The sequence below is a fragment of the Haliaeetus leucocephalus genome, unplaced genomic scaffold (genome assembly GCF_000737465.1).
Source record: "Haliaeetus leucocephalus isolate CR32 unplaced genomic scaffold, Haliaeetus_leucocephalus-4.0 Scaffold168, whole genome shotgun sequence".
NCBI lineage: Eukaryota > Metazoa > Chordata > Aves > Accipitriformes > Accipitridae > Haliaeetus > Haliaeetus leucocephalus.
The window spans coordinates 1,881,562-1,901,677 of record NW_010972604.1 but is presented as its reverse complement, the minus strand read 5'-3'; the positions used below and the strand labels follow the sequence as shown (position 1 = coordinate 1,901,677).

The following is a 20,116-nucleotide window of genomic DNA, read 5'->3' as shown; positions in this document are numbered from 1 at the left end:
GGGGCGCGGGGCTGCCCCGCTGGCAGGCGGGGGTTTGGGGAGGAGAGCGGAGTGTGGTCGGCCGGGTCGGTTCGCGGCTCCGGCTTAGGAGCGGAACCGGCCCGTGGGGCGAGGGTGGGAGACTGGAGGGCCACTGCTTGCGAGGTGCTGCCGCTGCCTGATCCTACCTGTAGCCTCTGCTAAGCTTTTCCCATCCTCCTATCGCCCTTGCACATACCTGCAGCAGTGGTTTAGCTTGCCAGCGTTACTCAGGAGCTTTGCGAAAACCCATATAAAAGGGTTTATGGTGTAATAAACTACAGAACCTATCCATAACAGTTGTGAGATATACAAGACAGTCAAGCGTTCAAAAGTCTAACCAGGTCTTTGCCCCTGGTGTCACTGTTGTCCTGACTGTTTTTTTCTCCTGATCTGTTGTGCAACGATTCAAGCATATAAGCCTTCTCTTGCTGATGTAACCAGCCAATCCTCATTTCCCATAAGCAAGGCATTCCCGGGGGCTACCAGTCTTAGACTTCAGGATGTGTCCAAGCTAAATAACCCTTCCTTCTCCCCACCACTTTTATTTTACTTATATAGGAAAAAACGACAGCAACTTCTTGAGCTTTAAGTGATAGGAAGAGGCAGAGAGGAAAGGGCAATTCCTGTTTCTTTAAATCTGGCTCTTGTAGTCCCAGTTTCTTAAAAGGATGACCATCTCTCTCCCTGAGAAATCCACTACTTCTGCAGTGGTGGGTATTGTTGGTCCTACTCCCTCTCAGTCCTGGGAGGCAAGAAGGGCAGATGGTGGGAAAAGGACGATCGGTGGGATACATCTACCTTTCCACAAAACTCAAGTAACCAGCAAAGGATGTGTCTGCGGACAGTTCTCTCTCTTTGCTCTCTTAGTTAGCCTGGTGACCTCCTTGGCTTTCTGCAACATCTCAGTAAATTTTTAGCTTTCCAGCAAACACTGTCATGCCAGCACCTAGAAGGGAAGTAAATGATTAGGCTAACTTGTGTTAGTCTAACCTGTCATGTTCAATTTCTGGAAGGGGCATGTAGTAATTCCTCTCTTCCTTGCTGTAGTTCCCTGGAAGGGGGACAGGAAGGTCTACGGCTGTGAGGTCACCTGGCTAAAAGGCAGGGTACAAGTTACACCCAGGCCTTGCACAGGCTGCAGAGCTTGGGGACTGCAGTTTCCAAGTTCTTCACATGCAACATTAAGGCAAGAACTTCAAACGTTTTCTTTCTTTTTAAATGAGTGAAGAGATCCGAACTTGGTCTCCATCAGTTACAGCAACAGAAAGGGAAGGAGTCCCTTGACAAAAGAGCTCTGCTGCTGCGACTAGTAAGTGAATCAATATTAATGGTTGCACCCGTATTGATATATTTCCTGCTATGTAGGCTCTGATGCATGCACAGGGAGAACAGTTCCTTCCCTTTGCTATTCACATCTCCTCACTTTCAGGTGCTCCCATCCTAAGCTACAGAGGCAGCTTATCTGCTTAAACCAGAATGCTTTATAACTTTGTTATTACAAACAGACATCATATTTAATTTTCCTTAATGTATCAGTGTGTACCATGTTTTTCCTTCCTGTGTCATGTCCCCGATTTCTCCCTGTGGGAGGGGGGAATCCTACTGTTCTTCAGGGTAAATGGTGCCTACAGGCAAATCCAAATTTCTCTTCCTATTTGTAGTTGTGAAGTATCTTGCCACTGGTGTGACTGAAACATAAGCAACACGTGTAGTTGTTACTTTAATCATGTTGGTACCTCTGAAACAAACTTGTGCCAGCAAACAAGGTGCCTGTGACTGGCATTCATTTTCATAAGCACAACCATTTTTCTTCCTGTGGTTCTTCGTACAGATTCATTAATAGGTTTTCTCTGCTGGCTTTGTGGGGGTGTGTGTGGGGGTAAACATGTTACGCCTGAAGGATGGGAGCTTGAGTCTCTTTAGCTTAAGTGGTAGCAGCTTGCATTTCTAGTCCCCACTGTGTTGAGCAAGACCGTGACCATCACAGATGGGCTTGTTTTTTACCTCATTAGATGCTCTTTGAGCTAGCATCACTCCAAGAACATACATGTCTTATTCTTAAAGGCTACATCTATTGTTCCAAATCTGTGGGTTTCCGTGCTTTTGGGGACTACTGGATGTCTTCCAGTGAGGATGTCCATCCTTTTGGAAACTTGGCACCTGTAAGGATTGGTGTGGTGTGCATGAAGTTGCTTTTCCAAGATGCTTTCTGCAGAAATCTTTGCTCACATGTCTCCTTTCCCTGCATGTTTTTGTGTTCTTTGTCTCAACAGATGGGAACTGCTCAAAACAACAGTGACCTCAAAAAACTCCATGCAGTGGAGCTTGACCTGTGTAACAAGGACATGATGGCAGACACATTTGATCACAGCATTATTTCTGTTGGAGAAGAGGAAGGAGCAGGCAATTTCCAACGTTCTTTTCCAACACGAGAGTCACTCCGATCCCCTCGGGGCTCTGTTGTGAGTTTCCATAATATCCAGTACTCCGTTAAGCAGTCCAGTGGATTCCTATGTAAACGGAAAACTGTGGAAAAGAAGATCCTTCATAATGTTTAGTAAGTTCTTAAATAAAATACCGGAGGGTAGGAATTAATCTGCTGCTGTGAATCAGTGACCTCAATGTCACCTTCCAGATCCAGCTGTGCTGGTAAAGAAATGACTACCCTCCTGTCAGTCTGCAGTTCCTGTGAGCACTTTCTGATTTGATTTTAGGCATAATAGCTGGGATATAGCTGGAGCAGTTTCAGTTATTGATCTGAGCAAATTAGGACCAAACTTGAGTGAACTCTTCTGCCAGGAGATCTGAGGGTTCCCTTAACTATGGTTTGAGCTGCAGTTGGAGGAAATGAACAGCAGAGAGGAGTTGTTTCTTCTTTTCAAGACCCAGCTCAGCAGGGAAGACAATTTCTGTCTTTTGTAGATTGCTTTTTATGTCCAGCTCTGGTTCTGTTCTGACTGGCAGTCTGGGACAGGAAGGGAAAAATGCTTATTGATTTCAGATTTAAGGAGAAGTTTTTAATAATCTCTAAGTTTTCCTTTCAACAGCATTTTGTTCACACCTTACCTCTACTATGATCTGCATGTGAACAGTCCTCCATTTGGAAATAACTCTTTCCTTCTTCCAGTGGCATTATGAAGCCAGGCTTGAATGCTATCCTGGGGCCAACAGGGAGCGGTAAATCTTCGTGAGTAATTTCTTCTGCTCCTTCAAATGGACAGTCAGCTGTTCAAAGAGGATTTGGGGTTCTGAGGGTTGGGGGAGATGTGAGGGATGTGCAGGCTCAGACCTTTGCATGCCTGTGAGAAATCTGGTGATGTGTTTTGACCTCATGTCCCTCTATTGGCTTTGCTGGAGTTCTTGCCCTGCAGCGGTGTCACACCCCTCATCTGCTCCAATTGGTGGTCCATATTACTGCAGTCATTTTTGGTGGTGGCCTGAGTTAAGATACCAGGCTCAACTGGGGTGACTGGAGCTTAGTTGTAGGCTCTGTCCTAGACCTGTAATGGAGTCGGGGGGGGCGGGGTGTGCAAGCTCCCTTGGGGCAGGAGAGATACCATCCCCTGTGAAGTCACTGCAGCAAGACTTCCTTGAAGATGCTAGGCCAAACCCCTCTCTGACAACTGACAGAAATACAGTGTAATGTGAGTCTGTAGGATGCTCTGGATCCTCAGCTTGGCTGTGGCCTGGTGGGAGGGGTGCACATGTGCTTGGGTTCTTTGGATGAAAGCACAGAGAAATACCACGCAGACGATCTCCAGCCAGTGCTGATGCTGTTTTCTCTCCTGTATAACCATGGTAAGAGAGCTCTTTGTCACTCTCTGCCTTTGAGAATGTCAGAGACTGGCAAATATGGCGAGGGTTCACACAGGTGTGTCTTTGTGATGACCCTTGATCTTCCTCTCTAAGGAGACTGCTGGCTAATCAGGATGTTTTCAAGAGCAGCACTTGATCAGGGTGGTGTTTACTTAGCTAGCAGACAGGCTGGCCTCTGCATTGGCAGTAAGGAGAATCCAGTGATATGTTAAAACAAAATGACTTTATAGAATTAATCTTAACTCTAGTCTTGTTTATACCCATTTGGATTAATTTCCCTGAGATCAAAGTTCTGGCTGGAGAGCAGACTGCAGCTACTCGGCAGGGTCCTTTTGTCTCTGTGCATTTGAGGTTAGCTGTTAATACAGAGACTGAGTGTATGTCTGTAAGGGGTTAACTGCTGTGAACTGTGAGGGTCTGTGTACTACCATAATGCCATGGCACACCTTGTGCTGGAAAATCCTGTATCTACACCAGACTTTCTGTACAAAGAGCTAAAGCCCCCAGAGTAGAGGAAGCCCCTTCTGTGCTCTTTGGTTTGCAGCATGTCATGAGCAGGCTGTGAGTGCAGTCCTTACTGGTGGTACTTATCCAGTCAAAGGTAAAAGCAGCTGTTATGGCAAAATCTAATGCCTGGTGTTTGTCTGAAGTCTCCTAGATGTGCTGGCTGCCAGAAAGGACCCAGCAGGCCTGTCTGGAGAAGTGCTTATAGATGGCATCCCACAACCTCCAAATTTCAAGTGCATCTCGGGATACGTTGTGCAGGTGAGTAACTGCATTCAGTGGAGACCTGGGAGCCCTTGGGAGGGAAGACCGTGTGAGATGAGCAAAGCATGAACTACTAAGTTAGGTAATTTTCAATGATCTCTACAGAGTCTAATTTGATAACTCAGATGTTACAGTATTCAGTATTTTTCTGACAAATCCTTTGACAAGAGGATCAAATCGTTACTCTAACCAAGTCGAGCAGGAAGGTGTTTGTCTTCCCAAAGCCACATGGATGCCCAAACCACTGGACTACTGTGGCTTGTTCTTTGGGCTCTGCCCTGAAGTACTAGCAAGGGTTTAAAAAAAATAAAAAGGTGAGGAAAAAAACCCACAACACCCAAAATCCCTTGTTGTAAAACTCAGAAGCAGTTCTGGCTGGCAGAAGTACCTTCAAGCTATCAGGCAATAATTCTAGGAAGTAAATAGATCCCTGCTGTTCTTCCTCTGATTCTGGCTGGCTGGGACAGAGCTTCATTGCACTTGGAGACAGGAAAAGACGGCTGAATCTGCGGAAATGGGTGGAGGCCTGGACCAATAATAGACCCTCAAAGCCCTGGGGGAGCTGAGGAGAAGGGGATTCTTGGCAGCCATACGAGAAGCCAAATCTGGAAACCATCCAGGCTTCTGACTGCAGGCAGATGTGAAATAGGCAGCTTTCCTGAAAGCTGCCAGCTGGGGGGCTCTACAAGGATGCATGTGACGAGTCTGATGTTGAGTCTTGATCCTGCAGGTCAAAGATCCCCAAATCCTCAGTGTTTCAGGAATGGCCAGGAAGTTTCTTGCAAGTGGTCCCAGTTTGAGGCATTTGTCTGTCAAATGCCCAAAGCAACGAAACTTAACCTTAAAATGATAGGCAACTAGGTGAGACATTAAATGGTCTCTCTCCCCTCCCACCCCTATGCAGTACTCCCTAGATCAATAAAGGTGGCCCAAAGACTACAAACAACACTTAAGGCCTAAATACATAAATACATACATACTTACAGGGTCAGTTTTATGCAGATGAGCATATAGACATGCTAAGTCATGTGTTATCCCTATAAAACTGCTGGTGGTCTCCACTCATGCCTTCAAGTGAGGGTGTCATGCCACAGTTTGTTACATTTGGTATTAAGGTAGCTTAAATTCAGTTTAGTTTCCAGTGTGTTGACTTAACAGTTGTACTGGTGGGTCTGAGGATGGGAAATGGCAGGCTAGGGTGAGAGACTGAGGGTGTGTGGGGAGGGAAGTGATGGTAGGAAATCCCTAAACCAGCTTTGGCAGCAAGGCCAGTTTATCATAACACTACACCCTGAGTAATCTGTCACATACTTCTAGCACAGCAGCATGTTCAATCTTCCTCTTAACTCCAGTGCCAAACATGGTTGGCTGGCACATCCTTTGTGCTGCTGATCAACTACATCTGATGTGGAAGGAGTCCCAAAGCAGGCAAGAACCTGCTGCCCTGCAGCTTAGGGGCTGTGTCTTCCAAAAGGGCACTAGGTTTGAAAAGTGCCTGATTAACAGGCATGTTTCTCAGCAGCTGCCCAGTGTTGCAGCCCTTCTCCCATCATATGGTGGGATGCAGAATTGGCTCCAATATCAAAGCAGGGGTGATGGAGAGGCATGGAGCTCTGGCTGGACCTGACGTCAACTCTGTTTGGCTCGTGGTGGTTACAGGTTGGTGTGGGCTCCCCAGATGTTTGTCAACTGGATAGATTTGATTCTTACTCAAAATGCATATGACTCTTGAAGCTTTTCTAAAGGTGTAGCCCTGAGTGTCTCTACCTTGAACACTGAGCACTAGCAACGTCCTTTGGCTTCAGCTGGACTGACAGAAGTTTAACTCTTTACAAAACCAGCTGCCAGCTCTCCTGCTCTGCCTCCCTTTGGCTGGTAGGGAAAATGCATGTGCAGTACAAAATGGTACTCTCTGCACTTGAATTCCTGAGCCTGAAAGCAGACTGAGGTGGTGCTTGGTGTAAGCTGGGAACCTGCAGAGCTGCATTCTCCCCTTGACTGCAACTGAGTGACCTTGAATTTCATGTCATGTAAGTTTTGAAGCAGGGGTTGTCCCTCAGTCCAGTTTCCACTGTAGTCCACAAACACCTTGTCCAGCAACTGCCACTACAGGGACTCTGGTGCCCAGTCAGGTAGCTGAGAACGAGGCTGTCCAACTGTCCATTTGTACTGTTTTCAGGATGATGTTGTCATGGGCACAATGACGGTGAGGGAGAACCTGCACTTCTCTGCTGCCCTGCGACTCCCCAGCTCCATCAGTGTTAAAGAGAAGGAAGAGCGAGTCACCCAGATAATCAGTGAGCTGGGATTAACCAAAGTGGCTGATGCTAAGGTGAGCAGTGAGAATACCTTTCTCAGAAATCATACTACTTCTGCAAACTGAACTACTTGACTGGGCAGTATGGTGTATGTAGTGCAGCTACACTAAGCTAAGCAGGAACCTGACTAAACCGTACTGCACACAAGAAATCAGTCTCCAGCTCAGGAGGTAGCTTGGAAAGAGGTATGTGTATTTGCTACTAAAAGGGGAAGATTTTGGGCCATGTCCAGCATGTTGTATAAGTTCAGAGGGGAAAAAGTCACCTAGTCATTGCTCCTTGGAAAGCTGCTCAGTCATTTCCCGGCTTTGTGGGACAAGACAGGGAAATTGTTTTTACAGTGCTGAAAGCTGTAAGGTGTAAGCATCAAAGCTGGGCTATGATGGAGAAATTCTGTGCAGAGCTTGTTCCTCCCAGCAGCATTTTTACTCTTCCTTTACTTTTACTTTACTTATCCCACTCTCACTTGAGCAGCAGGTGAGCTACAAACAAAAGGCATCCCTGAACACCAATGCCACCTCTGACTGCTGTGGCCTCATTCTGGCTTTTCCTTGTCAGTGTCATCCTTGTTCCCTGAAGTCATAAGGTGCCTGGTACCTCTGAAAATCAGGCTCTGCTTACTGCTACACAGTCCCTCACACTGAGTCAGACCCATCGTCTGCTGCTGGCCCTAGAGTTCACTAATGGGACTCTGAAAATGAAAAGGGTTGCTGGGTGTGGAGAGCTCTGACCTCCAGAGCACACACTGACTAGGTCTTGTTGCAAGTACCTGATTTCTTCTGCTTATAGGTAGGAACCGAATTGATCCGAGGAGTGTCTGGAGGGGAACGGAAGAGAACCAACATTGGGATGGAGCTCATCACAGAGCCACCAGTCCTTTTTCTGGATGAGCCAACAACTGGCCTTGATGCCAGCACAGCCAATGCAGTCCTCACCCTCTTGAAGAAGTAAGAGTTAGTTCTTCAGGGCTTTGCTGCAATTTTGTTGTCAGCTCATTAGTAAAAAAAGGAATGATGTTATAACTGAGTAGCTACAGTGCTCTTTTTAAAAAGAAAAAAAAAAGCTAGACAAATAGACTCAGAAGTGGTAGTAAATTATTTATTTGGGTCTTGTCCAAAGCGTTTTGAAGTTAATGGGAATCTTTCCACAGCAAGGATTGGATTGGAGCCCAAAAAGCAGATGTAGCTTGGGCAGCTTCCCTTTGCCACAGAGAGGGGTGGACTGGGAGGTCAGGCCTTGTAATCATAATTTCTTGGCCTTCCAGCTGAGTCTATTACAAAGTCTCTTCCTCCACTCTGGCAACAGCCTTGAACTCAGATTGGGCTTCACCTGCAGATTTGCCATCAGTGTTTACCCTCAGTGTTTACCTTCGTCTCCTGTGTTTTGGAGATGAACTGTCTTCTGGTACAAAGAGGGCCAAACGAGGCTTATTTAATGAGAATAATTTCCTAACCCTCCTCCTGGGTTTGTAGCATGTTGTCTGGTTTTGCTTGGAGGGACATTTTGCTCTGCTCTTTGTGGATAGAGGTCTTTGATCAGCAAGGATACTTGTTGGGCATCAGTGCTAAAGCAATTGAAAAAGCATCTGACAAACCTGAAGGAAAACTAGTTTTGACTTTCCTAGAGAGTAAATCTTCAGCAGAAGAGCTAAGAGAAATCTCAGCTGGCCAGACTTCCGCAGCCTGCTATGTAAAGCCTGGTACTGCCATTGAGTGCAGTAGGACTGTTCCAGTTAGTCAAGTTGAAGCCTGGTACAGAAAACATGTAAGGAGGGTTTGTACACAGATGTGGCCTCAAACTTTGCTAGCTACAAACAACATCATACTTTGTCTACTTGGACTGCAGTGATGGTCTCTTGTAACGATGGGTGCTGTCTTGAAGGTCTTGCAGGCAGCATCTGACACAGTGACAGAGAAGGGGGAGCTACAGCTTTTCCGGGTCGAGATCCTGAGAAGCTGACAAGTATTTGTCTTGGATTTGGATACTTATTCTTTGCTTGGGTTAACATGACCTTTCTGAAATGCAAAGTGTGGTATATTTGAGAGATGTTTTGTTTCTATTTCAGGCTCTCAAGAAGAGGGCGAACCATCATATTTTCCATCCATCAGCCCCGCTATTCCATATTCAAGCTGTTTGACAGTCTGACATTACTAGCTTTGGGAAAGGTGCTGTACCATGGTCCTGCGAAGCAGGCCCTGGAGTACTTTAGTTCTATTGGTAAGTCTTCTGTGCCAAAAGCAAAGGCAACTGGCTAATGAGTTTAATCTGTGGGTAGATTCTTACCCTAGCACTGGATAATGGTCCTGTGCTGTTTTATCACTAGGATACTAGGGGTTGTACACATGCAGTCTGAACAGTGTTATGGTAGAACAGGAAAAAACCCAAAATTATAAAAATGAAATTTTTCAGGCAACACAGACCATGGCTCTCCTGCCTTTGTTTTGCCTTGCATCAGGACAAAACCCCAGAATTGCTTGGAATTTAGAAGCATGATGCACAACAGGCAAGATGAGGCTTGTAGTTCTACTGGGCCTAGGTGGCAGACCCAGTGGGTTTTGAACCACAGCCTGCAGATTGTCAGCAATCTGTAGGGGCTGATCCAAGGATCTACTCTAGTCTCAATGCAGGCGGGAGACTGAGAGGACAAAATCATGGTGTGTCTTAAGATGGGTTAATAATTGCACTGTTGGGTGGCTGCCACCTCTCCAAGTAAGCAGGGTGAGGGTTTCTGACTATAATGGACAAAGAATGTGGAGTGGATTTCCAATCTAGTCTAGATGCAGCCATGAACACATTGGATTGTAAGCTTCCCCTGGCTTTACGGGAGATGCTTTAACCAATCTCAGTACATCTACTCCTCCTCTTAGTATCCCGCCTCACTTCCTTTCTCACAGGAATGCTATAAAATAAGCATACTTGCTTTTTTTGTTTGTTTTTCTCCTCATCCCATAGCTAGAACCATATTATAAGAAGCCACTCTTGGACAGCCCTTTCTCTTCCTTGTGACCAAGGAAACACAAGCAAGAGTTGAGCTTCTAGAGCAAGCATCTGAGGCTGTAGAGCAGACATCCAGCAAGATCTACTGAGGAACTGTGTGTCTTTCAGAGTGGGATGTGGTTGAACAGCACTGGGAAGGAGGCAAGGGTTGTCCATGCTGAGCTGTGTAGAAGCAATTTACAGATTTCTCCTCATCTGAAATCAGTGGAGAATAAGCAACTTTGAAGCTCTGTACCATAGATAGAACCATAGAAACCTCAGATTCACCATCTCCTAAATCCTGCCCATTTTACTGCTGTAAATTAATGCTTATGGAAAGCAGTGAAGTTTTCTTGTAACAGGGTTGTGGAAGAGTGATATAGTATTAGACCTGACCTTCCAAGCTGTGCTCTGTGCAATACAAACATGTTGCATGTGTGTGGGTTTGGTTTTGTTTTTTGTTTTTTTTTTTAAGGATATGAATGTGAACCCTTCAACAATCCAGCTGACTTCTTCCTTGATATCATAAACGGTGATTCAACTGCTGTGGCAGCAAGCAAGGAAGATCACAGACCTGTGGACACAGGAAAAAGTAAATTGTGAAGGAGAAATCCACTGTTGGCTGGTGTAGAAGGGAAGTTGTTTGTGGTGACGGCAAGCTTTTATTCTCCAGGTTTCCGCCAGTCTAAGGGCACTTCATTATCTTTTTATTTTTCCTACTAATAGATATGCTTTGCTTTGGGCTTCTTTAAAGAGCTCAGAAAACTTTTAGAAGGGATTTTTTTTTCTTCCTTCAGTAGTATAGGAGCACAGTGATAGATATCAGTAATTTACAAAACATGTGTGGGTAAGACTGAAAAACTGGAATTGCTTAGTCTCAAGAGACAGCTGACAGAAGGCAGAAGTTTTTAGTCACATAAGAGGCTGCTGCAGAGAAGAGAGGGTAGATAGGCTAAGGGCTAATGGATTTACAGGGCAGTGAGAAAGACTGGAACTAGAATAGAGAACAAACTCTCTAACAATGTAGTGAGTGAGATGTTGGGAAATATTTGTTTGGGGATGCGGTAGCATATCCATGACTGAAGGATTATAAGGGAACAGTTTTTGTAATGGAGCTTTTTGGGGATGGGGAAACAGATCAGAGTAAATATTGATATCCCCAAAATTCAGTGAAACAAAGGTTTTCTGGTGCCTTATTCTAAGAATATGGCCTTTTTTATGCCACAAAGAACAGGCAGATTAGCTAGGTTCGATTAAAACTGGAGGGAAACCCTCTCACTCAAGCTAGCCTCTTAAGCTCAGAGCTAAGGCTTGAACAATTCAAATTCTCTTGGGCATTTCTGCTTTTTTCATTCACCCTCTAAAGTGGCTGAGCATGTTGATGGGCCATGTCTGAAGGTAGGGTTCATGGGGAATCACAAGCCATATCTTGTCTTTCTTACTCAGAGGTAAGCAATGAAAATGGAGTGGCAGAAGATAATGTGGATGGCAGTGTGGTAGATGTGCTGCACCAGAAATATCTCAACTCCCGCCTGTATCAGAGCACAAAGGAAGCACTGGAGAAAGTGGAGCTTGGACAGGGAAGCAAGCAGATTGTATCCAAGCAGGGGCATGAGATTACCTATGCAAATGGATTCCTCACCCAGCTGTACTGGGTGTCCAAGCGTTCTCTGAAAAACCTCATCAGGAACCCACAGGCCTCTGTTGCACAAGTAGGTAACAATTGCTAAAAGTCTCAGACTCCCTCTGCGCTCAGTCCCACAATCTGCAGTTTGTAGGACAGACTTTTGTTTTCAAAGGCAGCTAGGGAAACAGAAAAGTCCTGTGCCACTGCTACTTAAGTGGAGTGAGATGCCCAGCTACCTTTGTTGCTTTTGAAAAAAATCTCCATTGTAGTGTAGCACAAGGACACTGCACTGAAGATTGGGGAGTGGGGGGAAATGCTCCGTTCTCTGGTTCACATGCGGAGTTTCTAGGGTGATGTTAATTTTGTGCATCACTTGAAATTTTAAGCTGCGTTATCCTTTAAGTGTGGTTCTACTAACCCTTCCCAGCCAAAGAAGATCAGAGGAAGGAGAAAAGTGAAGAAGATAAACTTGGAAAATTTGCCATAAGGCTTTTAATTGTGTGTGTCATAGGTATACATTGACTAACAACAGCAGAGTTTTAGGCAAGTGTGAATCTTAAACCCTGCATATGCCTTAATAATAAGTTTGTCCTTATTTACTTATCTGAAGGACTCCTTTTTTTCCCTTTCTTCTTTCCACTTCTAGATTGCAGTGACCATAATTCTAGCCTTGGTTGTGGGTGCTATCTTTTTTGGCGTAAAATTGGATCGAAGTGGCATTCAGAATCGGTAGGTTGGAAAGCCACAGCTTTGCTCATTTTTCTATCTGTAGAAGACAGGTTTCAGCCACAGGGAAGGCCTTGGGATCCACTTGGACCACAAAGGAGGGCTGGGTTCACAAGCCTCAATGCACTGCAGCATGGTATTGCTGGAGGCCCTAAGGGGACTGCAGTTCTGTTGGGCTCGTACATATATACAAAGGAGATGTGAAAGGGAAGATAAAGGAATAAACCTGGTTTTACAGCTAAGATCTACAGCAGCACAATTAAATATCTCCATTCTGTGGACAGAGACAGAAAAGCACTGACTTGATGGCGTGATGATGTCTGAGGCTGCCAGTGTTGATCTAGGCTGTTTCCTCACTTTTTGTCTGTTCTGTTTTGCCTTCTAGGGTTGGATCCTTGTTTTTTGTCACCACAAACCAGTGTTTTTCCAGTGTCTCTGCAATCGAGCTGTTCATCAGAGACAAGAAACTATTTGTGTAAGTAGTGAGGCACTTAGACTGTCTCATACCCTGGATTGAGGCAGGGAGAGTATCTTACAGGCTAAACAAAATTATTTCAACCAAAGATTTGATTGCTCCCTTGCAACATCAGATTGCATCAGTAATGCTAAATTGGTCTGTTGAGCAGGGAGCTGAAATGCTAAGAGGTGGAGGAAGGAGGGGAGAAATAAAATGCCTTTACTTGCTTGCTGTGTCACAGTTTATTGAGAAGTGCTTTTACTACCCACTTTTGGTAATAGTTGTTCTTGAAGTCTGCCTGTGAATCCTGCAGACTGTGAACGCTGCCTGCCCTCTTGCTGACAGGGTTGAGACACTGTCTTGCAGTGGTCCTAAAGTGGTAAGACTATGCAAAGATGATGGGAGAGTTCTTAGAAAAGCTTCACAAGGGATGCGCATGAAGATGGCTGCTGGCTGGCTTGCAAGAGCTCCCTAATAATCAAGCGCATCTCTCTGTCTATATATATGTGTTTGTATATCTATGTGAAAGCGTGTAGATATAATATACATACATGTATATATACATGTATGTTGAAAATATAGTTTGGAATAGCCTTCAGCTCATGGGATGAAAGGGCAAGAGACAGATCCTATGCAGTAAAGAGGAAATTGGAGATTTTTGCCTGGAATGCACACATCCACCCACAGGTTGCTCACAGCAGCTTAGTATTGCCTTTAACAGCTGCTCAGGAGTGAATCTCACCCACACTGACATTTCTTGCCAGTCTGCCCTGCTTACCAGCTTAGCTTACCAGCTGTGTCAATGGGGATTTTGGCACCTCACTAATTAAAGCATCTTTTCATGAGCTCCATTAGGCAGCAAAATAATCATAATGACATTTAAATGCCCTGTGAACTAGAGGTGAGTTGATGTCCTAAAGGTCATTGTTGGGTATCATTCCTTCTCCCCTGGAAGCAGCTGTATGAGTTAGCTGTGGATGAAGTGTTCCTCCAGTTAACAGCAGTCTAACACTTTCCCATGTTCTTGTATTAAGGATCATTCTCTTTGAAAAGAGATTTAGGAGCTTTTTTCCAATATGTTACTTAGCAGTCACATAGCCTTTCATTCACTTTCCTCAGAGGGCTCCCAGTATGACCGCAGGGCCTGTGAGATAGATCAGCCCTTGCTTTACAGAGTGGGAAGTGATAGCACAGAGACAATAAGCAACTTGCATATAGAGGAGTCAGTGGTAGAGAGAGCAGGAAACTGAAACAGGATAAATCAGACACGCATGCTGAGCCTGCTTTCTAGATAACCTCTAAACCTGTACAACTCCCCTCCTTCCTGTCCTCGCAGCCATCAATACACCAGTGGATATTACCGTGTGTCTGCCTATTTCCTGGCCTTGATGATAGGAGATCTGCTGCCCATGAGAACTGCTCCAGCCATCATATTCTCATGCATCAGTTACTGGATGATTGGTAAAGAATTGATGCTTTCGTTGAACCTGTCATCTTCCAACACATTTGGTTTCTGACTTAGTCAGTTTAATTCCTATATCTATAACACAAAAACAGTTGAACCTTCAATTGATTTAAGAGCTTGGCATCACAACTTCAGAGGACTCTGGGGCAGGGGCAGAGACACCAGCAATCTAAGACAGGGACCTGCTTGACCACATCTTTCGGTAATGCTCTTTGGGCCTTTGGAGCATGCATAGTTCCTGCCAACTCCAGACTTGGTCTTTCTTCCTGCTTTCCCTGTCTTGTATAGGAGTCCAAGGGTACCTATTATGGGATTCATAATGCGGTTGTTTACCGGACTCTTTCCTTTCTGTTTTTTGACAGGATACCAAGCTGTTGCAGGCCAGTTCTTCTTCTTCATGCTGACCCTGGTATTGGTGTCCTACACTGCCACGGCCATGTCTCTGGCTATCAGTGCTGGGATGGATATGGTGGCTGTGGCCAATCTGCTCATCACTATTTGTTTTGTCCTGATGCTTGTAAGTATACAAGGGTGTGTGTGCTCCTTTAGTGGAGCTGAGGAAGCAGCTGAGACAGGCTGAAAGGACTGGGTTGAGCCAGCCCTAAGCAGGCTGAGAATCCACAGTCCAGTAGCATGTCAGCCCCATGCCTGTGATTTTATTGTCAGTGTAGTCAAAGATGTACTTCTGCTGGCTTGTAATCTAAGGGTCAAATCATTGCTCAGTTGCAATTCAGTAGGTGTGATGCCACCAGAGCTTTGAAAGAGTGTGCCCCAAAAAAGTGTTTGGGTTTTTTTTAAATCATCCTTACAAAAATTGATTTAAAAAAAATCTTGCAATTCCAGTATTAGAAATCTAAGTGATCAACTAGATCGTTTAAAAGGAAAAAGTCTTGAAACAAGCTTTAGATCGATTGACTTTATTGCATTAATTTTTGTTGCCCAGTGGGATTAGCAGCATACCCTCTCTTTATTTTAATTCAGTATTGCCCATGGGTTCCAGAAATTACTTCAATAATCTTCTTCAAGGACTTCTAAGGAAGAGAACAAGTGAGAGAGAAAGGAATTTTGACTACTCATAGATGAGGGATGTGAATTCTTTTTCAAAGAGATAATGTTAGTGATGAAACTTCTTGACTGTGAGGCGTATCAAGTTACCTTAGCATAAAAAGTACCTCCTGTCAGGTGGTTCCTGGTAGCTGTGTGTGTACATATTCTAAGCCCACAGCTCATCATTTGTTCTTCAATTTGCAACTTAACCTGCTTTTGCACTAAGTTAAGTGATAGTGTATCGCTTCAAATGCTTGCTGGGGGTGAGAAGTATGCATGCGTAGTGAAGGGCAGGTGATGTACATTGAGTTAAGTCACAGTATATAAGGAATGGCATGCACGTCCTGAAAGACAGCAGGATAAGCACCTGAAACAGTTGTGATGAAGCACAGCCTGAAGTGCCACGTTTAGCTATGAAGTCCAATTGCGCTAAGAAGTAAAAGAGCAAGCCTTGTTCCAGGCAGGAGAGAGCACAGATAAAAGATGTAGGTGGAGGAGAAAGCTGAAACAGTAACAGCCCTTAAGGTTCCCCGTGGTTTCCTTCTTGTTTCTCCACTTCCTCATCTCCCAGTCATCCTTCTTTAGCCTCTGGCTAGCTCTACCATAGGACACACTCCTCCAGAGTTAAGAAGTTGTTAGCATGCATGCTTCTTAGCTCACGTGTGGATGTAGAAAACCTTTCTGACCTCTTTGCAAGCAGTTCAGCTGGAGTACTTGGGTGTGCTGTTGGGCCAGTTGGCTGGGACTGCTGCAGGGTTTGAACCTTATGCCTGTAGGCCCAGGCGTAACAGCAGTAGGAGGTGCCTCTATCCCAGTGCACCTCTGCTGGGCAACTGCAATAGCTGTGCAGGAATGGCATTGTTTGCAGTAAAGGGAGTTTGTGACTCATTAGTCTCTTCTGTTCTATTTCAGATCTTTTCAGGCCTCTTAGTAAACCTCCCTTCTGTAATGGGCTGGCTGAACTGGCTCAAGTACTTCAGCATCCCCCGATACGGCCTTACTGTGAGTAGAAAGTAGCATCAGTCTCCTGTGAGTAATGTAGCCACATTGCTGCTTCCTGGAGAGATTTTGAGTATAAATTAAGTTCTCTTGAAAGTCAGATTTATTTATTTTCCTTGTATGAATATGGTAAAAGAAGAACAAACCAGCCAGCCCCCAAAAGCATGCCAAAGTTAATCTCTGTGTAAGAGGTGGAAGTTTCAGAGATTGAACAAATCCTTTGTGCCACAAAATTAGTGCCACCTGGACAGCAGCAGAGTGAGCTGTCCAGTGAGGCACTTAATTCCTAGCCTGAATAGTGATCCCTATGGTTTAGAATAAAGTCAAATGTTGTATGGCCTCTCCAGAGACTGTTGTTTGGGGGGCCGGTCTGAGGTTAATGACTGTCCAACCAGTTAAAGGATTTACCATAATCCTGAGTGTCTCAGTCTTCGGTGTGGCTTCCTCTGAAGTGAAATATGACTTACTGCCATTTCTGAATAATAAGGAGCTAGGGTACCAGAAAGCTAAGGGTGCAGCTGCTTGAAACACTGTAATTAGACGTAGGAGGTCACCCACTGGTCACAGGTGGGAAGCACAGGTTGTGCTTCCATCTCCTGTCTTCATTCTGGCCAAGCCTATCTGGGATGAATAGTTTTCTATCTCTGAGTAAAAATGAGTGAAATGAATGCCAGAGCTGGTGCAGGGTCGTGTGGGCAGGACCATGTTGACCACCAGTGGAAGAGAGAGGTAGGATCAGGGAGGGGGGGAGATGTGTGAGACTTCCCCTGTTTGGATATCACCGAGATACTTTTATCAGTGTTGCTGAACACGGAAGCGTCCCCTGAGACTGCAGTTAGCCCAGGTTGCCAGTGCAGGGGAACCCTTCCCCTCTTGCCTTGGCTGACTTTGCCATCTGCTTCAGTGCTGGTGCTGGAGTGTCTGCATGCAGCCACATGGTTTTCTGGGTCAGTAGCTTGACCCAGATGAAAATGAATGAACAGGAGCTTGTAGCTGGCAAGACAGAAACCCATGGCTCAATCACTGAAATGTAACTTTGAAGCCAAAGACTCAGACACCAAACCATTCTGCACATAGAACTTGGAGCAGTTCCTCAGAAAGGCAGTGATTAAAAGCTTCAAAATAAAAAGGATCATAAACATACAGTTCCAATGGTGTTACGTGTCTTCTAATAATCAAATTCCTTCAAGATGTTTCAGTTTTAGCACCTCAAATCACTAACTGTAAAAATCTGATGTCTGCCTCTTTCCCTAGGCTCTTCAAGTGAATGAGTTCAGAGATCTCTATTTCTGTGGTGAGAAGAATCCAAATGTTACAGCATCTGTGGGAGATGTAGACAGTTGTCCCCCTGATATTTCAGGAGAAATGTAAGTCTCTAACTCATGGTGGTTCTTGGGCCTGATTTGTGATGGCTTGCTTAGAGAGAAGTCTGACTGTTTCAAATTTTTATATTATTCACAGAATAACCACTCACAGGCCAGTCTCAATAATATGTCCCAAAATAATGTATTTTAGGAGTATGTAATAAAACCTCACAATTACAGAAGAGTGAAGTAGGGATGAAACTTTACTCCTAAAAATAGGCAGATGAGCTAAATTGACTTTTGTCTTTGATAGCCTAGCCCTGGCTTATCAGTTTTCTTAAACAAACCCAGGGCCATTTAGCAATGGAAATGAAATGTGTGGACAGCTACAAAGTTGTTGGTTAGCAGTAGACCTGTGATCAGAAACATGCCTGCCCCTCAGAGCAGAGTTCTAAATATTAACCTCCCTGCAGATACAGCAGCAAGCCAAGGTATCTATCTCCCCGTGCTACTGCCCCATTTGAAATATTCTTGACTATTTTAAGAGTATTGTACAACTTAGGTTGTAGCAACATAAGTATTTCGTGACACATGCTGGAGGGCTGGCAAACTGAGGTTATTGCAGAGAATGGTGCTAGAGCACTGTTTCCACAGCTTTTGGATCCCAAACCCTGCTACGACCTCCAATGATTGCTGCGTGAAACTAATGCTTTTGTACTTAACACAGTTCAATGTGGTTCTGAGGTTTACTCGTAAATTGCCAGCTATCTATAAACAACACTTAGGATTGTACTGAAAAATGATGAGAACCAGAGATCTAGATTTGTCCCTTAAGCTTTTTTTAGTGATAGCTTATGAAGTTACTCTACTTCTGTCACCTGTTTTGCAGAGTTGAGGGTTGAAGAATCTTTGTGGAACAGGAATAAAAGTAACTACCTGAAGACTTGCACCACATAGTAATACCAGCTTCTTCCCCATGCTTTTCTGCAGGTGTTCTGGTGAAGCATACCTGTGCAGCCAAGGAATCGCACCTACCAACTGGGCAATGTGGGAAAATATAGTGGCTCTCGTCTGCATGACTGTTATCTTCCTTATCATTGCCTATGCGAAACTCCGGTTTATGAGAAAGTTCACATAGACTCCTGCAGTGCCTTGCTCTGCAGCTTCTCTAATCTTAAAACTGCAAAGCTTGTTAGGGCGTACTGGAGATTGCCAAAAGATTTCAGCTGACTTTACTGGACTTCAGATGGGAACCCTGTCCCCTTGTTTCTGGAGCACGAACTCCACACAACTGTATGATTTTGGTTTTTAAGAAGAAATGCATTAATGTACATTGCGTAAGTGTTTTTTTGTAAGAGAATATAGTTCTCATAATTCCTTAGGTACATATCAAACTGTATATTGTAAAGCATTATTCTTCTGTGGCCAACTTACACAGGAAATGTTCAAAGGGAAACATTTTCATTTGAATATGTGAGCTTCTAAATCACAAGTGGTGTAAGGTGATGATGGCATTTATGCATTGATATGTTGCCCCTTGTTAGTGCCTGTCACATGTGAGGAGAGCCAGAGACCGTTCACAGCGTGTTGGAGATGCATTTGAGTTTGAAGTCAGTACAGGGAATGAATGCTCCTTGCCAAGCAAGAAGAGTTATACTTCTAGTAGCTTCTCAATGGGAGCTACTTGCAGAAACAACTTTTGCTTGATTAAAAACTAAACAGTAGTGGTGTTAAGACATCTCATCTAAGAATAGTGACAAATATATATTGTTGTACTGTAAAAAAACCCAAAACAAACCACCCCTCCAAACCCTGGCCCCCCCCCAGCAAAAAATACATTTACTGCTTAAGAGGAGGGGAGGAAATTCCCTTTTTTCTTTTAATAAAAATTTGTATACTTAGCAATGGCAGATCTTTTTAACAGACTTAATGCTTAGCTGCACCATCTATACATAGTGGTCCTTATACTATCATCTGAAAAAACTCCTGTAGACAGTGTTGTGGCGTGCCAGCAGTTGTCTCCTCACCACATCATCAGCAAAAGCAGAGCTGCTTTTAAGCTGCATTAAGACCCTCAGATCCAAGTGGACCAGCTAAGCCAAAGGAAAACATCCTCAAACGCAAGGATGGCTTGCTTGTGAAGGCCGGGCTAGCAGCAGCCCTTGAGACTGGCCTGCAGTCCGAAAGTGCTTCCGGTGCTCTTGCAATAAATGGTTCAGTCGTGGCATTAGAAAGAGGGAAATAATCAAACTGAGAGCGCAGCTGCGTCAGGCACAAACCGTGCTCTTTCTGTGCTGCTTCACTGCCTTCTACAGCTGGTAAGAAGTAAACTCGTGCCCCGTTTTACACCTCGGTGTTTGTCTTTCTCCTCCAGCCGTGATGACGGTCGTTTGTTCTTGCTTGTTCGCGCCACCGAGGCTGTCCCCCGCCAGACACCTCACGCACGCGGTGGCGGACGCCTCCCCTCACGACGCGTACAGAAGCAGGGAAGGGGGGGCAGGCCCCGGATCCAGGCGCGGGGCGGCTGTCAGGCCCCGGCTGCCGCGTGGCCCGGCGGGGAGCGGGCCGGAGCCGGCACGGCGGTGGCATCCC

At 45.0% G+C, this 20,116-nt stretch overlaps 1 protein-coding gene across 1 annotated transcript; it reads left to right on the top strand.

The window, feature by feature from the left end:
* The first annotated feature begins 2,294 nt into the window (after positions 1–2,294).
* LOC104829336 (ATP-binding cassette sub-family G member 2-like) lies at positions 2,295–18,905 on the top strand. Its single transcript, XM_010563516.1, has 15 exons — positions 2,295–2,578; positions 3,149–3,208; positions 4,488–4,602; positions 6,785–6,937; positions 7,713–7,870; positions 8,989–9,140; positions 10,375–10,491; positions 11,346–11,611; positions 12,173–12,255; positions 12,638–12,727; positions 14,046–14,170; positions 14,537–14,691; positions 16,134–16,223; positions 17,475–17,587; positions 18,515–18,905. Exons 1-15 carry the CDS (start codon positions 2,295–2,297, stop codon positions 18,660–18,662), a joined length of 2,109 nt encoding a protein of 702 aa, XP_010561818.1. The 3' UTR covers positions 18,663–18,905.
* Positions 18,906–20,116: the final 1,211 nt, after the last annotated feature.

Bases quoted from the DNA above. Each gene is read 5' to 3' on its own strand.
- LOC104829336 (XM_010563516.1), top strand. From the start codon at position 2,295: ATGGGAACTGCTCAAAACAACAGTGACCTCAAAAAACTCCATGCAGTG. The intron at 10,492-11,345 runs GTAAATTGTGAA...TTTCTTACTCAG, and splicing joins ACCTGTGGACACAGGAAAAA to AGGTAAGCAATGAAAATGGA. The intron at 11,612-12,172 runs GTAGGTAACAAT...TTCCACTTCTAG, and splicing joins CACAGGCCTCTGTTGCACAA to ATTGCAGTGACCATAATTCT.